Source organism: Diadema antillarum, unplaced genomic scaffold (genome assembly GCF_040938485.1).
Source record: "Diadema antillarum isolate AM-2024a unplaced genomic scaffold, OU_Dant_1.0 scf00000018, whole genome shotgun sequence".
Classification (NCBI taxonomy): Eukaryota; Metazoa; Echinodermata; class Echinoidea; order Diadematoida; family Diadematidae; genus Diadema; species Diadema antillarum.
Window position 1 is genome coordinate 2,699,210 of NW_027270907.1, and position 14,787 is coordinate 2,713,996.

At 39.5% G+C, this 14,787-nt stretch overlaps 1 protein-coding gene across 1 annotated transcript in view; it reads left to right on the forward strand.

Annotated features, from left to right (window-relative positions):
• Window positions 1-8,874, forward strand: part of LOC139727690 (ankyrin repeat and BTB/POZ domain-containing protein 2-like) — a 66,649-nt gene extending 57,775 nt beyond the window's left edge. The window contains exons 6-17 of the mRNA XM_071638674.1: window positions 75-240; window positions 754-843; window positions 1,181-1,282; window positions 1,782-1,866; window positions 3,085-3,214; window positions 3,883-4,033; window positions 4,615-4,857; window positions 5,406-5,511; window positions 6,353-6,540; window positions 7,240-7,308; window positions 7,932-8,045; window positions 8,677-8,874. Of these exons, the coding sequence (XP_071494775.1) occupies window positions 75-240; window positions 754-843; window positions 1,181-1,282; window positions 1,782-1,866; window positions 3,085-3,214; window positions 3,883-4,033; window positions 4,615-4,857; window positions 5,406-5,511; window positions 6,353-6,540; window positions 7,240-7,308; window positions 7,932-8,045; window positions 8,677-8,874 (1,642 nt within the window). The remainder of the gene's footprint in view (window positions 1-74; window positions 241-753; window positions 844-1,180; window positions 1,283-1,781; window positions 1,867-3,084; window positions 3,215-3,882; window positions 4,034-4,614; window positions 4,858-5,405; window positions 5,512-6,352; window positions 6,541-7,239; window positions 7,309-7,931; window positions 8,046-8,676) is intronic.
• Window positions 8,875-14,787: the final 5,913 nt, after the last annotated feature.

The window sequence follows — 14,787 nt, forward strand, 5'->3', positions numbered from 1 at the left end:
ACATGATATGTAATGTGAGATTCTCACAGAGTACATTGTCGTATGTGCACCATCTCCCCTTCCCCTTCTCCCAGGAACGATGAGTCCCTGTGCTCCTCCAGACACCTGGACGCCTCGCAGTCTGCCTCCCGATTCCAGCAAGACCTGGGCTTCAGGATGCTGGCCTGTGGGAGGACAGACCTGGTCCAGACGGCAGCCAGCATGCTGGGACCAGACGGGATCAACACCATCAGTGAACAGGTACGCTGGAGACTCTGTCTGATAACCATCTCACCTCAGCAATAGGAATAATGATGATGGTGATGATGATGATGATGATGATGATGATGGTGATGATGAGCAACACCATCAATAGACAGGTGGGCTGGAGACTCTTTCTGATAGCCATTTCGCCTCAGCAATTAGGAAAAATGATAATAACTATAATGATAATGATTAACACCATCACTGAACAGGTGGGCTCGAAACTTTTGCTAGCCATCTCGCCTCAGAAATAGGAACATAGTTACTGATAATGATGATGATGATGATGATAATGATGATAATGATTACTATTATTATAGTTGTTATTATTATGTTCATTATTATCATTATTATTATTATTATTATCATCATTACTATTATTATTATTGTTATTATCATCATCATTATTATTATTACTTTAATAGTACATTATTTGTCTGGTTTCTTTTTATTTTCCTTTGTGTCTGTCTGTATGATTATATATATTTTTTCTTCTGTCTGTGTCTACAGGGGATGACCGCCTTGATGTTGGCCTGTGTGAGAGGGGATGAGGCTATGGTCCAGCTTCTACTGGACAACGGCGCCAAACCTGACATTCCGGTGAGCCACACCCCGTCTTTGTCATCTTCTACAAAACCAGAAATACTCTGAGTAGATACACAATGTACATTAGTAAACGTACTGCCAACTATGTTTATTGCAGGATCTAGCTGTGGCCCCCTGTGAGTTACAGTTTACTGTAAAATCAGAAATCTTTGTGTGCATAAAACTTCCATGAATTTTGCCAGGAGGCAGATTCGCGAAAGTGAAATGCATGCAAAATGCCGCAAATGTTTCAAAAGGCAGTTACGACTATTTTTATGGAAAGTTGTGAAAGTTGTATAGAATTTGAGTTTGTTCACTGGATTGCGTCTGCGCTGGTCTCCATGTTGCCCAGGTCCCCAGCAGCAGCCAGAAGTACCCCTGTGTCCATCCAACCATCAGACACTGGACAGCTCTCTCGTTTGCGGTGGCCCACAGACACACCTCAGTAGCTCAGGTAACTTTTTCTCTCTAGGATGAAAGTTATTGCTGGTAGCTGTCGCTCAGGCTTCAGTAGCATACAGCTACACAAGCAAGTCTGAATTTGAATAAGTCTCTCTTTTATTATAGTTTGTTTCTCATGTTCACCTGTATTTGCAGTTTAAAAAACAAGCAAACAAACTAACTATCAAACCCTAGATCCATAGATATAGAGTTTCATCAGTTTGTTTAGAATGATTTTAGTAGATACTCGTATATTACATACTTTATGAATGTGGTGGGTTTGCTCACACATTCAGCTGACTTACTTGTAAATGTAAATGGTAACATTGCATAGTTAAATAGAATAAAAGTGCACTTATTGTCCACATTCTGTCTTGGTATTGTTATAGGATAATTCACATTAGTGATAACTGTTTATTTTTGAACATCCATTTTCTACATTTAAAAGTCATGGCCCATTGGTGTAAAATGTATTAGTAACCATGGCAACCTGTCTCCTCTCTTCGCCAAAGTTGCTGCTGGATGTTGGGGCTAATGTTGAAGGTGGACCCGGAGAGAATTACACCCACTCACCCCTCCAGCTAGCATCCGCTGCAGGTATGTTGGGTTTCACTTGTTCTCATTCATAGTACTTTCAACTCTGAACCTCCAGTCAAGGTTCAAAGGTCAAGTGTCATACAGAAAGCTCCTCCTCCTTGTGCCGCAGCCCCTCTCAAAATAAAAGCATCAAAAGTTTGTCCTGTAAATTCTACTTTGCACCGTGGATTACAAGTGCGGAATTTAGCAGATTTTATTTGGGTAGGAGTAATGTCCCATTTTATGTGCTTTGACGTGATAATCAGACCAGCCCTTGAAAAAGAGAAGTAGTCCCTTTTTGGCAGGTCCTCGATCTTGACTTTTACGAAAATCTATGTTTGGTGACATTTGGAAGTATAACCAGGGGAGCTCTTATGTGTCATCTGAAAGTTTTGTAGGGTGATGTTAATAAGGAGGAGAGGTTTGCGGTAACACCATGTGTATGTAGTCCTTGAAAGGACTGTTGTTTGAGAGAGAAGAACCTAGAAAGAGGATATTTTAGGAGGGAGGAAACATAGGGAGGGTGTAAGGAAGGCAAATAGTGACTGTCAACAGGCAGCGGTGAGCTGGAAGTTGAGGTTGCACTGGTGGATATGGGAGAATAGGAGACAGGGACAGTTTTAAGGAAGAACAGAGTGAGAATCGAGTAAAGGGTCCTGAAGTTGGTGGTGGGAGAAGTATGAACTGAAAATGAAGGAGGGGGAGGGGGGATAAGGAGAAGGTTGGAAAATCATGGAGAAAAGAGAGAGAGGTGAAGAAGATATGAAGAGTTTTTTCACAAAAACCGATAAGTCCATTTTTGAAGATTTTGAAGTACGGTCTCTGTCATAAAGTACAAGATAATACCTTTTAAATGATATATTGGTCACTACATATAAAGGTACATTTTTGAAGTTATGGTCAAAAGAAGCAAAATCTTTCTTATTATTCTCTTTGTTTTTCTCGACCTTTAATCGCAAATATCTCCATTTGGCAAATATGGACTTATCGGTTTTTGCAAACAAACTCTTCATATATTCTGAACGATGTATCACAGAATGGAGCAAGAGAAAACAGGGACAGTAAATGGTTAATGATGCAGACAATGGAAAAGCAGAATTAAAAACTATGAAAAATAAGAAAGGGGTTGGAACCTAAGGAGAACTTCTGTGGGCAAGGAAAAGAGAATGATAATCAAAAGTTGCCTGATTGTCACTCTCATTCCCCACCCCCATCTTACCATTGTATCATCTCCCTCAGGTTTCCACAGCATGGTGTGCCTTCTTCTGTCTAAAGGTGCAGACCCTTACCTTACCACGGTCCACAGAAATGGGATCACCAGTAAAGGGCACGGTAACTCATTCGCCCTGGCTGCTGCACATGGTCACAGGTAAAGAGATACATGTAGAACTGTGCTCTGTGTAAAGTGAAAGTTACACAAGTTAACTCCACTCTTGTCAATTTGAGATATTTGAGAGTTAACCTGCCCCCCCCCCCAAAAAAAAAAAAAAATGCACACAAAGAAAATGAAAAGAAAATATCTATAACTTTTACAATACTCCTTTTTATGCAACAAGTGAGGTACAGTGAAACCAGTTTTAGCAGCCACCTGTGTGGCACCTGCCAACCTGCCATATATGGCCACTTGAAACAATTCCCTCCAAGAGAAAAGGCAAGTTAAAGAAACTGTCTATAGCAGCCACCTGTCTATAATGGCCAGTTTTTCAGTCTCCCTTGGATAGTTACTATAGACAGGTTTGACTGTATTATTGGACATGGTTTATTCTGCTGTATTTGACTATGGGCTTACTTTTTTATTCTAGTCAGTTATTGTGTAATCAAGATCATACTTAATTTTAGGTATTATTTTATGCTCTGCGGAAGAATAAAATGAAAAATATAATTGAATTCAATTCAACTGAATAGAACAAAGGGAAACTGAAGAAAGTAAAATGAAAATGTTATCTAATCATATGATGACTTCACAACAAAGCATTCCCGGAGAGACTTTTAGTGCAAGCAATAATCTGTCTTCCCCATATTCGATCTCCTTGGAAGAAATGTCTTGAGGAAGCTCCTGGAGCAGCCTCGTCTCATCCGCTCCTCCGACATCCTCTCCCTTGAGGAGATCCTAGCCGAGGGGTCGGACAGTCCTCGGGAGAGGAACGGTGCTAAGTCAGGCAAGAACAAGATGGCACAGACACTCCAGGTGTGTACATTGTGATTCTTGAACAGGATTGGTTTTGACCTTCTGTCTTCTCGGACATAATTTGTTAAAAATTCACAGTTTATTTTGTCAAGCTGTTACTGCTTTAATACATATATATATATGTATATATAGGTGGTATGTAGGTGATACGCAGGTGATATATACTGTAAAAGTGGAAATTTTCGCGGTGTTGTAATTTTCGCGCATTTCGCGCAACCAAAAACTAGCGCAAAAATAAAAGCACGCAAATATTTTTGCTTGCCATATGTTCCTGTGCATGATGTCTTGATTCCGCGGAATTAAAAACACGCGAAACTCTTCTTTCCGGGCCAAGCGCGAAAAATTAGTCGTGCGAAAATATCCAATTTTACAGTAGGTGATATATAGGTGATACGTAGGTGGTGTAGGTGGTATATTGGTGAAATTTAGGTGATATATAGGTGATATATAGGGGTGATATATAGGGGTGATATATAGGTGAGATATATAGGTGATATTTAGGTGATATGTAGGTGATATATAGGTGATATGTTGGTGATATATGTTTGAATCGTGACTAAAATCTTCTGCTGTCTTTTCAGGAGGCAATGTACCACAGCTGTGAACATGGTTACCTCGACATCGCCATGGAACTCCGCAGTCTGGGCGTGACCTGGACCTTCCACAGCTGGCTGGAGACGCTACGCACTGCACAGTACTTCCACCGCCGCGCCATCGTCCAGTGCCTCTTCCGCGACTTCGGCTCAATTGCTGTCGACGAGGACTTTGAGGAGCTGATCCAGGACGGGCTGCCGCTGATGTTTGAGATCTTCAGACAGAGCAAGGTGGGTGGGGGGGTTAATCTCTAGTCTTGATTCCAGACAGCATGGCTACCTTACCCATCTTTGAACTCACCAGTTTAACCCTTTAGCAGCTGTGTTTGCTATTTGACACCTTTGCAGCTTGCTTTTATTCTCAGTGAACACAAATGTCCTAAGACTTATCGTAAAAGAATACAAACTGCATAATCCAAATTACCGTATTCACTGGCGATACGGCCGCAGCGCTAGATAATCTGCACCCCGACTTCGGCGATGAAAAACAGAAAAGACAATCTGAGAGGTTTTGTTCTGATCAAAACTTCATTACATCTCTAATTGCTGGCAATTATTACCAGCTGATTTGTTGTTACTGACCTGTTACCATGGAAACTGCAATTACTGAAAGTTGCTGTTCTTGAGAACTACTTTATGAAATAGAACTCTGAAGTAGCACTAGTCGTGGAATTGTTTTAGTGTATATCATATTGCATTATATGTAGTAAGTTATTATTTAGCAAGTCATGCATTTGTAATTGCTCTGAAACATCTATCCCTCTTCTTTTTCTAACCAGAATGAGCTGGTCAGTAAACAGCTGGCTAACGTCTTCTCCCATCTCATGGGAATGGATCCGATCCCAGACATACCCTGTCCAGGAGCCATGCATGCAGCCAGAATAGGTGAGATTTGATACCAGTCTCTTTACAAAGTACAAGGCTTCAGTACAATATCAGCACAATGTCATAAGTTTTCTTGCAGAATTATCTTGTAGATGTTTTTGTTGATTTTATGTTCTATTAAAAGATTGTGAAGTTGTGGTTCATATTCATTCGTTTTCTCCTTCATGTGATTAATCATGCCATGCCATCTCAAAAGTGGTATTTGAACAGGGTTTAAATGATAGAAACTTTTGTCAATGCAAAACTTAATTGTGCACAGACTATTCTGTAGTGCTTTATTTTCTAATCACTGTCTGCTGATTTATTTCTTGGACTTTCAGTTTTATTAAGATAGAGAGATGTACAGACAGACAGATAGATAGATTAATGAATTTATAGATAGTAGATAGATCTGTGGATAGATAGATAGGCAGATAGATAGATAGACAGACAGATAGCTAGACATATAAATAGATAGATAGATGTATAGAAAGATAGACTTGATAGATAAATGTATTGATTGATTGATTGATTGATTGATTGATTGATTGATTGATTGATTGATTGATTGATTGATTGATTGATAGAATGATAAATTGAGAGAAGTGAAAGCCTTTTCCACATTTTAAAGGAAGGAAATGTCTTAGACATTGCATGTTAGAACGAGACTCATCTCTCAATATAATAGCCGTGCATATGTGTTGGTGCAGTAAATGAATGCCCCTACCCCTCTCCCCCCCCCCCCCCCCACAACAACAACTAAGGGGGAGAAGAAATTGAGCAGTGAAGTGTGCATTGATAATGATTAATCAAGGAAGTAAAGAGGAATATAATGATATGAATTTTCTTGTAACCTCTGCAGACCCTCAGTACATCAACAACCCTGAGATGTCCGACGTCACGTTTGTGGTGGAGGGTCGGAGGTTCTACGCCCACAAGATTGTCCTGGTGACGGCGTCCAAGCGCTTCAAAGCCATGCTGTCTGACCGGATGCTGGACCCCAAGAAACCGGTGGTGGAGATCAGCGAGTTCCGCTACGGCGTCTTTCAGGTGAGTAGTCCTCAGAAAATGGATAAAGATGAAATGGTAAAGCATGAAGTCTTGTCTTCCTTATCCTATATATCACCACCATCAGGGAAGCCATAGTGTAGCAGTCTTTGTCACATCTAATGGCTTGAAGGATGCATGACTCCCACCATTAATCAGTGGCAGGTTTCAAAAAGAAATGGTAACAGCCCTCTGAGTCAGAAAATCTAAACTTGTATGCGCTAATTGGTTTGGTTTGCTTCCTCTTTAAAGGAGGGACTTTATTTCTGCACTTTCTGCATGTAAATCCTGATATGCAGGGTGGCCAATGCTATAATTTAGGAGTCAAAATGAGTGAGATCAATAGAAATGCATGCAAATGAAATCAAGTTTTAGAGTTAGAAAGGACCAAAATGAGTGAGTCTCACTCTCAATGAGTGAGAGTTGGCAGCCCTGTGATGTGTTACAACAGAATATTGGCATAAAGTATTGATTAACAGCAGGAAGAAGCATTATTGTGATGCCATTGTAGTGTTGGATTCACAATTATAGTGTTTTTGAAGTTGAGCCAGTGGAAAATAGGGAGTTTTGATGATCAAGGGAATAAATTCATACAAGAGTGCACCAAGCAGGCCTGTAATATGAATCTAAAAGATTCTAATGATTTCCGAAGTGTGAGATGGCCAATGAAATTCCTTCTTCTCCTCCTCCTCCTCCTCCCAGCTCGTCATGCAGTACCTGTACCACGGCAGCACAGACAACATCCGTGTGAAGCCTGGAGAGCTGAATGAGGTATGAAGTGTTACTAAGTGAGAGCCTACTAAAAAAAAAGTTTTCTACCCAAGTATATCTTAGTTCGTACCATCTACATCAGTGTAATGCAAGCACCCATCTGTAATAATAGCATTGAGAGTGGAATTTTGATCAGTTTGGTGCTGTATATTTCTCCAACTCATTTCCGGTGTCAATCTATGAATTCATTCATCTATTGATCATTTGTCCGTCTACTTGTTACTAAATTGTTCATCAATTTATAGTTTGCAAGTTCAGTTATTCAAGTATGCATTATTTATTTATTTATTTACTTATCTATTTATCTATTTATGATTCATTTATTTATTTATTTATTTATCTATTTAGCTATTTATTGATTGATTTATTTATCTATGTATTTATCTATTTGTCTATTCATTTATTTATTCATTCATTCATTCATTCATTCATTTATTCATTTATAATTACTTTCTATCTATTTATCTATCTATCTGTCTATCTATCTATCTATCTGTCTGTCTTTCCTTTCATATTTCTATCCTTGTAGTTGTATTTGGTCCTTTATTTATTCATACACAAAATTATCAATGCATACATTCATTCATGGTAATCAATATTTCTTTTTCATTTCCTGTGTTCAGCTGATGTCAGCAGCCAACTACTTTGCCCTGAGTGGGCTCCAGCTGTACTGTGAGCGCCTGCTGAGCCTGGAGCTCACTTGGGACAACGCCACCACCATCTACAGACAAGCCAGGGTGAGTGGATGGGAATATAGGGGGAATCCCCCGGGAGGTGGTGTAGCCTTTACTCAAGCCTTGAACCTGATTGATTTTATCTTTTACACTGTATGTCTTAACTGGGGCAAATTACGAGGCACTGGGCAAGTTCCACTACTAGTAGTTGCTGGTGTCAGTAACTGACACTCATGCACTTATTCACCCCTTGCCTCATCATGGTTCAATCTCGTGACATTATCTGGGGTTTTGATTAACCCGTTGAGGATGGGCTGATTTTGCTACAACAGGCATTTCCCATAGACACTTGCCCGAGTATACTCGGGACTCGTCCTCAACGGCTTGTTTGGTGTAGAATATCTAATCTGAGGCATGAGACCCGACTAAAAGCTGATGGTTGTGCTGTGGTCTGTTCTCTGGGTAAAGCAGCTAAATCAGAAAGATTATGAAAATGAGAATAGCAGTGTTAGAAATTGTAATTGTAATATACTTGCTTTTGTTTTATTAATAGTTGACTTTATTTTTCAGTAGTTAATATTTTTTAATGTATATTTGAATGTATTTATGCTGATTCATGTAAGATTTCCGCAATTCAGCCTGCGGGCTGCAATTGATGTTATTCAATCAATCAATCAATCAATCAATTTTTCAGCTATATGGTGCTGAGGCGCTGCTGGATTACTGCCACCGTTTCTTCCTCCTCAACATGCCCGAACTCCTTGCCAAGAACGAAACCTTCAAGAAGCTGGTCTTCCCGCCCAAGCCACACCCCTGCGACCTTCCCAGCATGCTCCGTGACACGCTGGCCAAGCGCATCTACGACACCTACAGCAAGCAGACGACTGTTTGATTGACTAGCTGAGAGTCTGCATGGGGGTCCACTAACTGTACTTGCCTCTTCCCACTGGCCTTTTTTTCTCTCACATTTTCTCCATCCATCTCTCCCTCTCTCTCTGTATATATATATATATATATATATATATATATTTCTCTCACTATCTTTCTCTCTCTTTGTCTCTTTCCATCTGGCTCTTTCTCTATCTCTGTCTTTATCTCTCTCTATCTGTCTATTTATATATTTCTCTCACTGTCTATATCTTTCTTCTTGTCTATCTTTCCATCTGTCTCTATCTCTCTCCATCTTCCTATTTATCTCTCTCTCTCTCTTGCCAATATATCTGTCTATCTCTTTATCTTTCTATCTCTCTCTGAGCCATGGCAGATGAAAGAAAGGAGAGGAAGTCACTGTTTGCTGTCCATTCATCTGATCACAGAGTGAGAGAATAAAGCTGTAAGAATATTCTATGTATGCCATATATTTTGTGAGTGATTGAACTGCAGACAGAGGATGAAAAATTAAGGAGCATCTCTTCTTAAGGATCAAAGATAACAATTTCCCACCAACTAGGAGAGGATGCACATTAAATTTGCCCTGTTCATTGAGCCAGATTCAGTCCATTTTGAAAATGTGGAATAGGATAAAATCCTCAACGTAGTATATGATTGATACTGAAACAGTACTGTACAGTATACGTGATTGATATATGCGAATGGGCAAGGGTCATATTGGTACAGAGACTCATATTGCGCTATTGAAAACTTTCAGAGAGATGACACAGGCCAAACTGAAGAAAGGGGAAGATATATGAGAAAAAAAAAAAGAATCGTAGATTCCCTCTTGCAGTCACAATAGATGATTGCCTTTATTGTCACCAAAGAGTATTAGTGTGCTACTGAAGAAATGTAACATTTTTGTTCTCGGTTAAGTCCAGATTCAGGCTGCCAGATGCAACACAGCACCTGTTTTTCTTATAAGCTCTTTTACATGTAGTGGGACAAACTCTATATCATTTGAACACTCAAAGGCTGGCAGATCCATAGAAGGTCAGCATCAGAAAATTGGCAATTTTAAACAGCTTCCACTGTGATGGGTCACAAATCCCATCCTACATATACTCAGAATGAAGGACCAAACATGAAAAGTGTAAACTTGTTGTAAGTTTTTTTTTAACCCATTGCATACAGGTATTTGGATGTGCCTAAAAACAAGTCTTTAGTAGATTTCTCAGTTGTGGGAAAAATGGGTTAAGGGAGAGTTACCCCCACTGCTCCAACAGGCATGAAATTTGTTCCAGTGGATACTAATCCACCTGCCAAAAATAAGAGAAAGAAAGAAATTAAATAGTTAAACAGAAATGAGTAAACCTGAAGGGGAGACTAGTCCTTACAGAAACTTTTCTTAAAGAAAAGCCAAAAATGCTACCACAACTGTGATTTTGATTTTGACAGTTGTGGAAATGTGTCAATGGTCTGCAAATTTTGATAGAGTTTATATTTGGTACTTGATTATGACTGCTAGAAACACTGTCAGCTATAATTAAGTTCCCCATGACAAGTGCTGTAAATGTATGGTCCTGACATTTGATCATTTTTTCATTTTTTTTTCCATTTATGCCATTTCATTCAGTCATTGAATTTTCTGCGTGTAAGATATGGTATCAGATATGTATGATATGTATATGTTTCTGGGAATTTGTCATTACGTTTGTTTGGATTCGATGTGTTTTAACGAACTACACTGCTGGGCAGTGGCGATACAGTCAATTTTGTTACTGGACTAGGATGCCTATGCTTGGGCATGTGAAAGATGAGTTGTATAAGATACATACACTGGAGTCATGTGATAGAGCAGTGCTGAGAGCGCATAGCAACAGTCATCATTAGCATTATATGCAACGTCCTGACAAGTCATGTGGTTTGATATTGTATGAGCCTTTTTGTGAAAGGGGGTTTTAGATTCATCACGTCATATGCCAGACAAAGAAATGTAGTCTCATTTGTTCAAGTAAAATAAAATTATTGTGTCAAAATGCTCCTTCCATTCTGTACTTGACAGTGAAACTGGCAATTCTAAAATAGTCCATAATATTTTTATTCTTCATTGGTAATCTTTTTTTCTTTCTCTCTCTCTAGACATATTATATATCTCTTTGTATTCCCCATATTCTTGTGTAAAAAGTTATCACCAGCAAAGATCAAAGACTAGTCTGGGTATTGAAAGCTCTCATAGACCACTTCCGTCTGAAAGACAAGTAGCTGATGATATATGTTCATTGTTTTTAAGTGTGTCATACTGATTATCTTTTTCTTTGTTTCTATTGAAGGGAAGTAAGAGGCCAAAAGGTAGTAGCAATGAGACAAGAATGTATTAGCGTTTTGAGCAGTTTTGGTTCTTGACAAAGATGGAATGTATCATCTGAATGTAAGACAGAGAATGAGTCATTCATGCTGCTCTGCACTGTGTGTATTGAACAGTTCTCCCCACAGACACGTACACACGGACAGTCCTCGGCTGTGTCAGTGCCTATAGACCGATTCAAGTGACTGTTCATGGAAGTGCGCCCTCTTAAGGCGACGCCATAACTGGGGGCCAACCAGGCCGGGTCGGCAAGCGCCATGCGTGCGTGGCAAGGGTGCCAGCGGCAGCCAGTGCTTTTACCACCCGGCGCCAGCCGGCCAGCTACCTATCTCTGGCGCTGGCAGCGATCGACGCATCTGGATTTGTGACAACTATAGAGTCTACTTGTTTTTTTTTTTCGTTAGCTAATTAATAAAATTAAACAACTTATACCGACTATGAGCGAATGGGTAGATGGCATATACGGCTGTAGCCCAAAGTTGAACTTCAAGGTAAATATCGGTACCATCAGTGAGTGTTTGTAGACTCTATTTCTTTTGCGATGACCTGGGTACTCGCGTGTAAGCCCCTTATAGATCTATTCACATTTGTGTAAGAGGATAAAAACACCTGGGGAGAACTATGGCTAGGCGCAGACAGACGTCTAGATAGTAAGCCTAGACTGTTGAGCAGTTAACTGATATAATTAAATACAAATAATGAATCAGAATCTTGAGCTAGATAGTAGATATGGCGCTATCAAAGCAACTATCTGTGTTAGGCTTTTCTCGGACCAGCGGGGTAGAGTCTGTCTAACATTTTTTAGATCTTGTCTAGAATTCTAGCCAACAGACCAGACTAGATCTAGACCCGTCTAGACCTATTGACTTCTAGAACCCAAGCTATATCCTGATTCCTATATCATTTTCGTTTGTCACTAAATAAACTTCCGGCAAGTCTAACTAAGTAAACCAAACTGAAGGCAAATCTAGGCGTTTCTATGCCGTATAAACTTAAGAAGTTAATTTACGTCGCCTGATGTCAACAACCAAAAATTCTACTGTTTAAGGTCTAAGTAACCTTGCATTTAACATCGCGCTAACGCCTAAAATTATAATCTACAAAAGTGATTTTCAAATCAAACTTTCTTAATGTGAATTATGCTTATGAAACGGATGTTTGCCACCATTCATAGCAGTTTAAAATCTATAAGTATCACTTTATCAAAAATTAAATCAAATTCAGAGTTCCAGGCCCAAATTGAATATGGTCAATTTAATGCTGAACGTTTAGTGAAGACGTTAAAAATTACAATATAAGATTTTTTTACACATCTTGAAACATTCATTTGGCTGTATAGTGTAGGCTTTGAAATGTTTGTCATATAGTATAATAGTAGCCAGGAAGTGTATTCTAACTTTTGTAAGTATTGCACCAAGCGTTAAAAAAAATGATAATAATTAATGAATTATCAAAAAATTTCATCTGAACTTTTCTTCTAAAATGAACAACTTTATTTTACGAATATGAATGTGCAGTGATTTACCCTATATTAAATAGAGAATCTATTAGGCATAGGCCAAAGTTTGTTTCGAAAATCTGTGCATTTTTTATACCGCTGTGTTTCACTTAAGTGTATATATTCATCATGCGTCAGTGGTGTCTGAATTTCACACACTGACGTGCAGCTTCCATTTCCGGTTTTTCGCCTGTTATTTGTGCACCCAAACAACTGCACAATATGTGGGTTTTTTTTTCTGATCCTTTGAAGCTTTCATTTTAGATCGATATGTCTGAATTACTCAATTTGTCCAAAAGAAAGGCATTAAATGCCGCTGAATGACTTTTCCACAGTGAGTAAAACAATCACAATTTTAGCGCGGCGGTCGCCGACCCAGCGGCCGCCGGCGGCGCATGCGGCCGCGCCCGGCTAACTATGCGCGATGGGTACGCTGGGCTGCTAGCTGCAAGTGCAACTCGCTGGGTAGCTAGCTCGCTGGGAGCCCCCGTTGGCCCCCAGTTATGGCGGCCGTTATAGCGCCGCTAGCGGCGGTAGGTGAATAGGTCATCGAAATTGAAACGGTCTATAACAAGACCATGTCAGTGCAGACATTGGATGTACTGTCGCCTCTAGAGGGCGCTAGTGTAGCAATAAGCATTATGACAGCAAGCTGCACACAGCAGGCATACTGTTTACCACTACTGTTAACTAATTGATTTACCCCTTTGAGGCCCACTGCTTGGAAATACCGTTGACTTTCTATAATTGTCATTGATGTTGAGGTTGTTCAGATTAATCCTATAGGTATGTATTTCATAGACTTGAGCCAACCAGCTGTTTTACTAGAATTACATTTTGTGCCAAAAAAAAAAACAAAACTCAAGATTTATTTTCATATCCATTTTGTGATAATTAAAGGTAGTTGCACACATCAGCAAAGCATGAAATGGGCTTATATTGTTTAGATTCACATGTTGTGTAAAAAAAAAAAAAGAAGAAAATAATTTTCATGCCCATCTGGTAATTTTTAAGATAGGCTGCACCTATTTGTCAAACATGAAATGGACTGTGGGAAAAGAAATGGAGGCTCAATGTAACACATTATGAAGGTTGATCTCTTAGACATGTACGTCGTATCATTTGAGCTGTTGTCGTAAATGTGGGAAGGGTGCAAGAAATGTAAACATTTCATATTTTTTACAACACCTGGAGACATGCCAAGACATGTTAATTTATAAACACTACCGCAAAGGGCTGTTTGACTCATGATCGGAGGTGTTTGTATATTATATGGGGGTTGGAGATGTGTTCCAAAGAGTATGTGACGTTACATACAAAATGCATCAACGTATGTCTATCAGGAAATACTTCTGTACATCCGGCATCATGGCAGGAAGATTTTACGTTTCTCTCGAACCATTTTGAAACTCATGCAGGATGTTGCTTGGGGGAAGTTGGCACGATATTGCAATGTCTGGTCTTAAATGTATGGTGTGAAAGTATAGGTCTGTCTCCTTCCTGCTTTTGTTTACAATTTATGTGTTATATACTTTCACTTTTGAGCTCACAGTCTCCTATTTTTACCTCTCTTCTCTTGTCAAGTTTTCCTAGCCAGTGTGATGGTACTAGATTGTTTTGTCTGACTCCCAATGTGTGTGGTTAACCCGTCGAGGACGAGTCCCGAGTATACTTGGGCAGGTGTCTATGGGAAATATGTGTTGTAGGAAAATCAGTCCATCGTCAATGGGTTAATAGTGTGCACTTTGCATTGTAGAGACTTGTTTTACAATTACTTAGTAGTGATATTCTAGCTCTAAGCATGCATGTGTGTGTGTGAGAGAGAAAGAGGGATGAAAAAAAGACAGCGGATGCAAGTGATAAGGAAGTGATTTGTCCTCCAATAATGTTCCGCCTGTATTTATGTATTTATGTCCTTCAATGCGTCCTTAACGTTGAAGACTAGGCCTGTGCATACTTTGGAAGGTGTGACTGTCTATGGAAAATGCATGTTATAACAAAATCAGCTCGTCCTCAATGGACGATCAAGCCTTTGAACACATTCGATCAGGAACAAAAAAATGGCT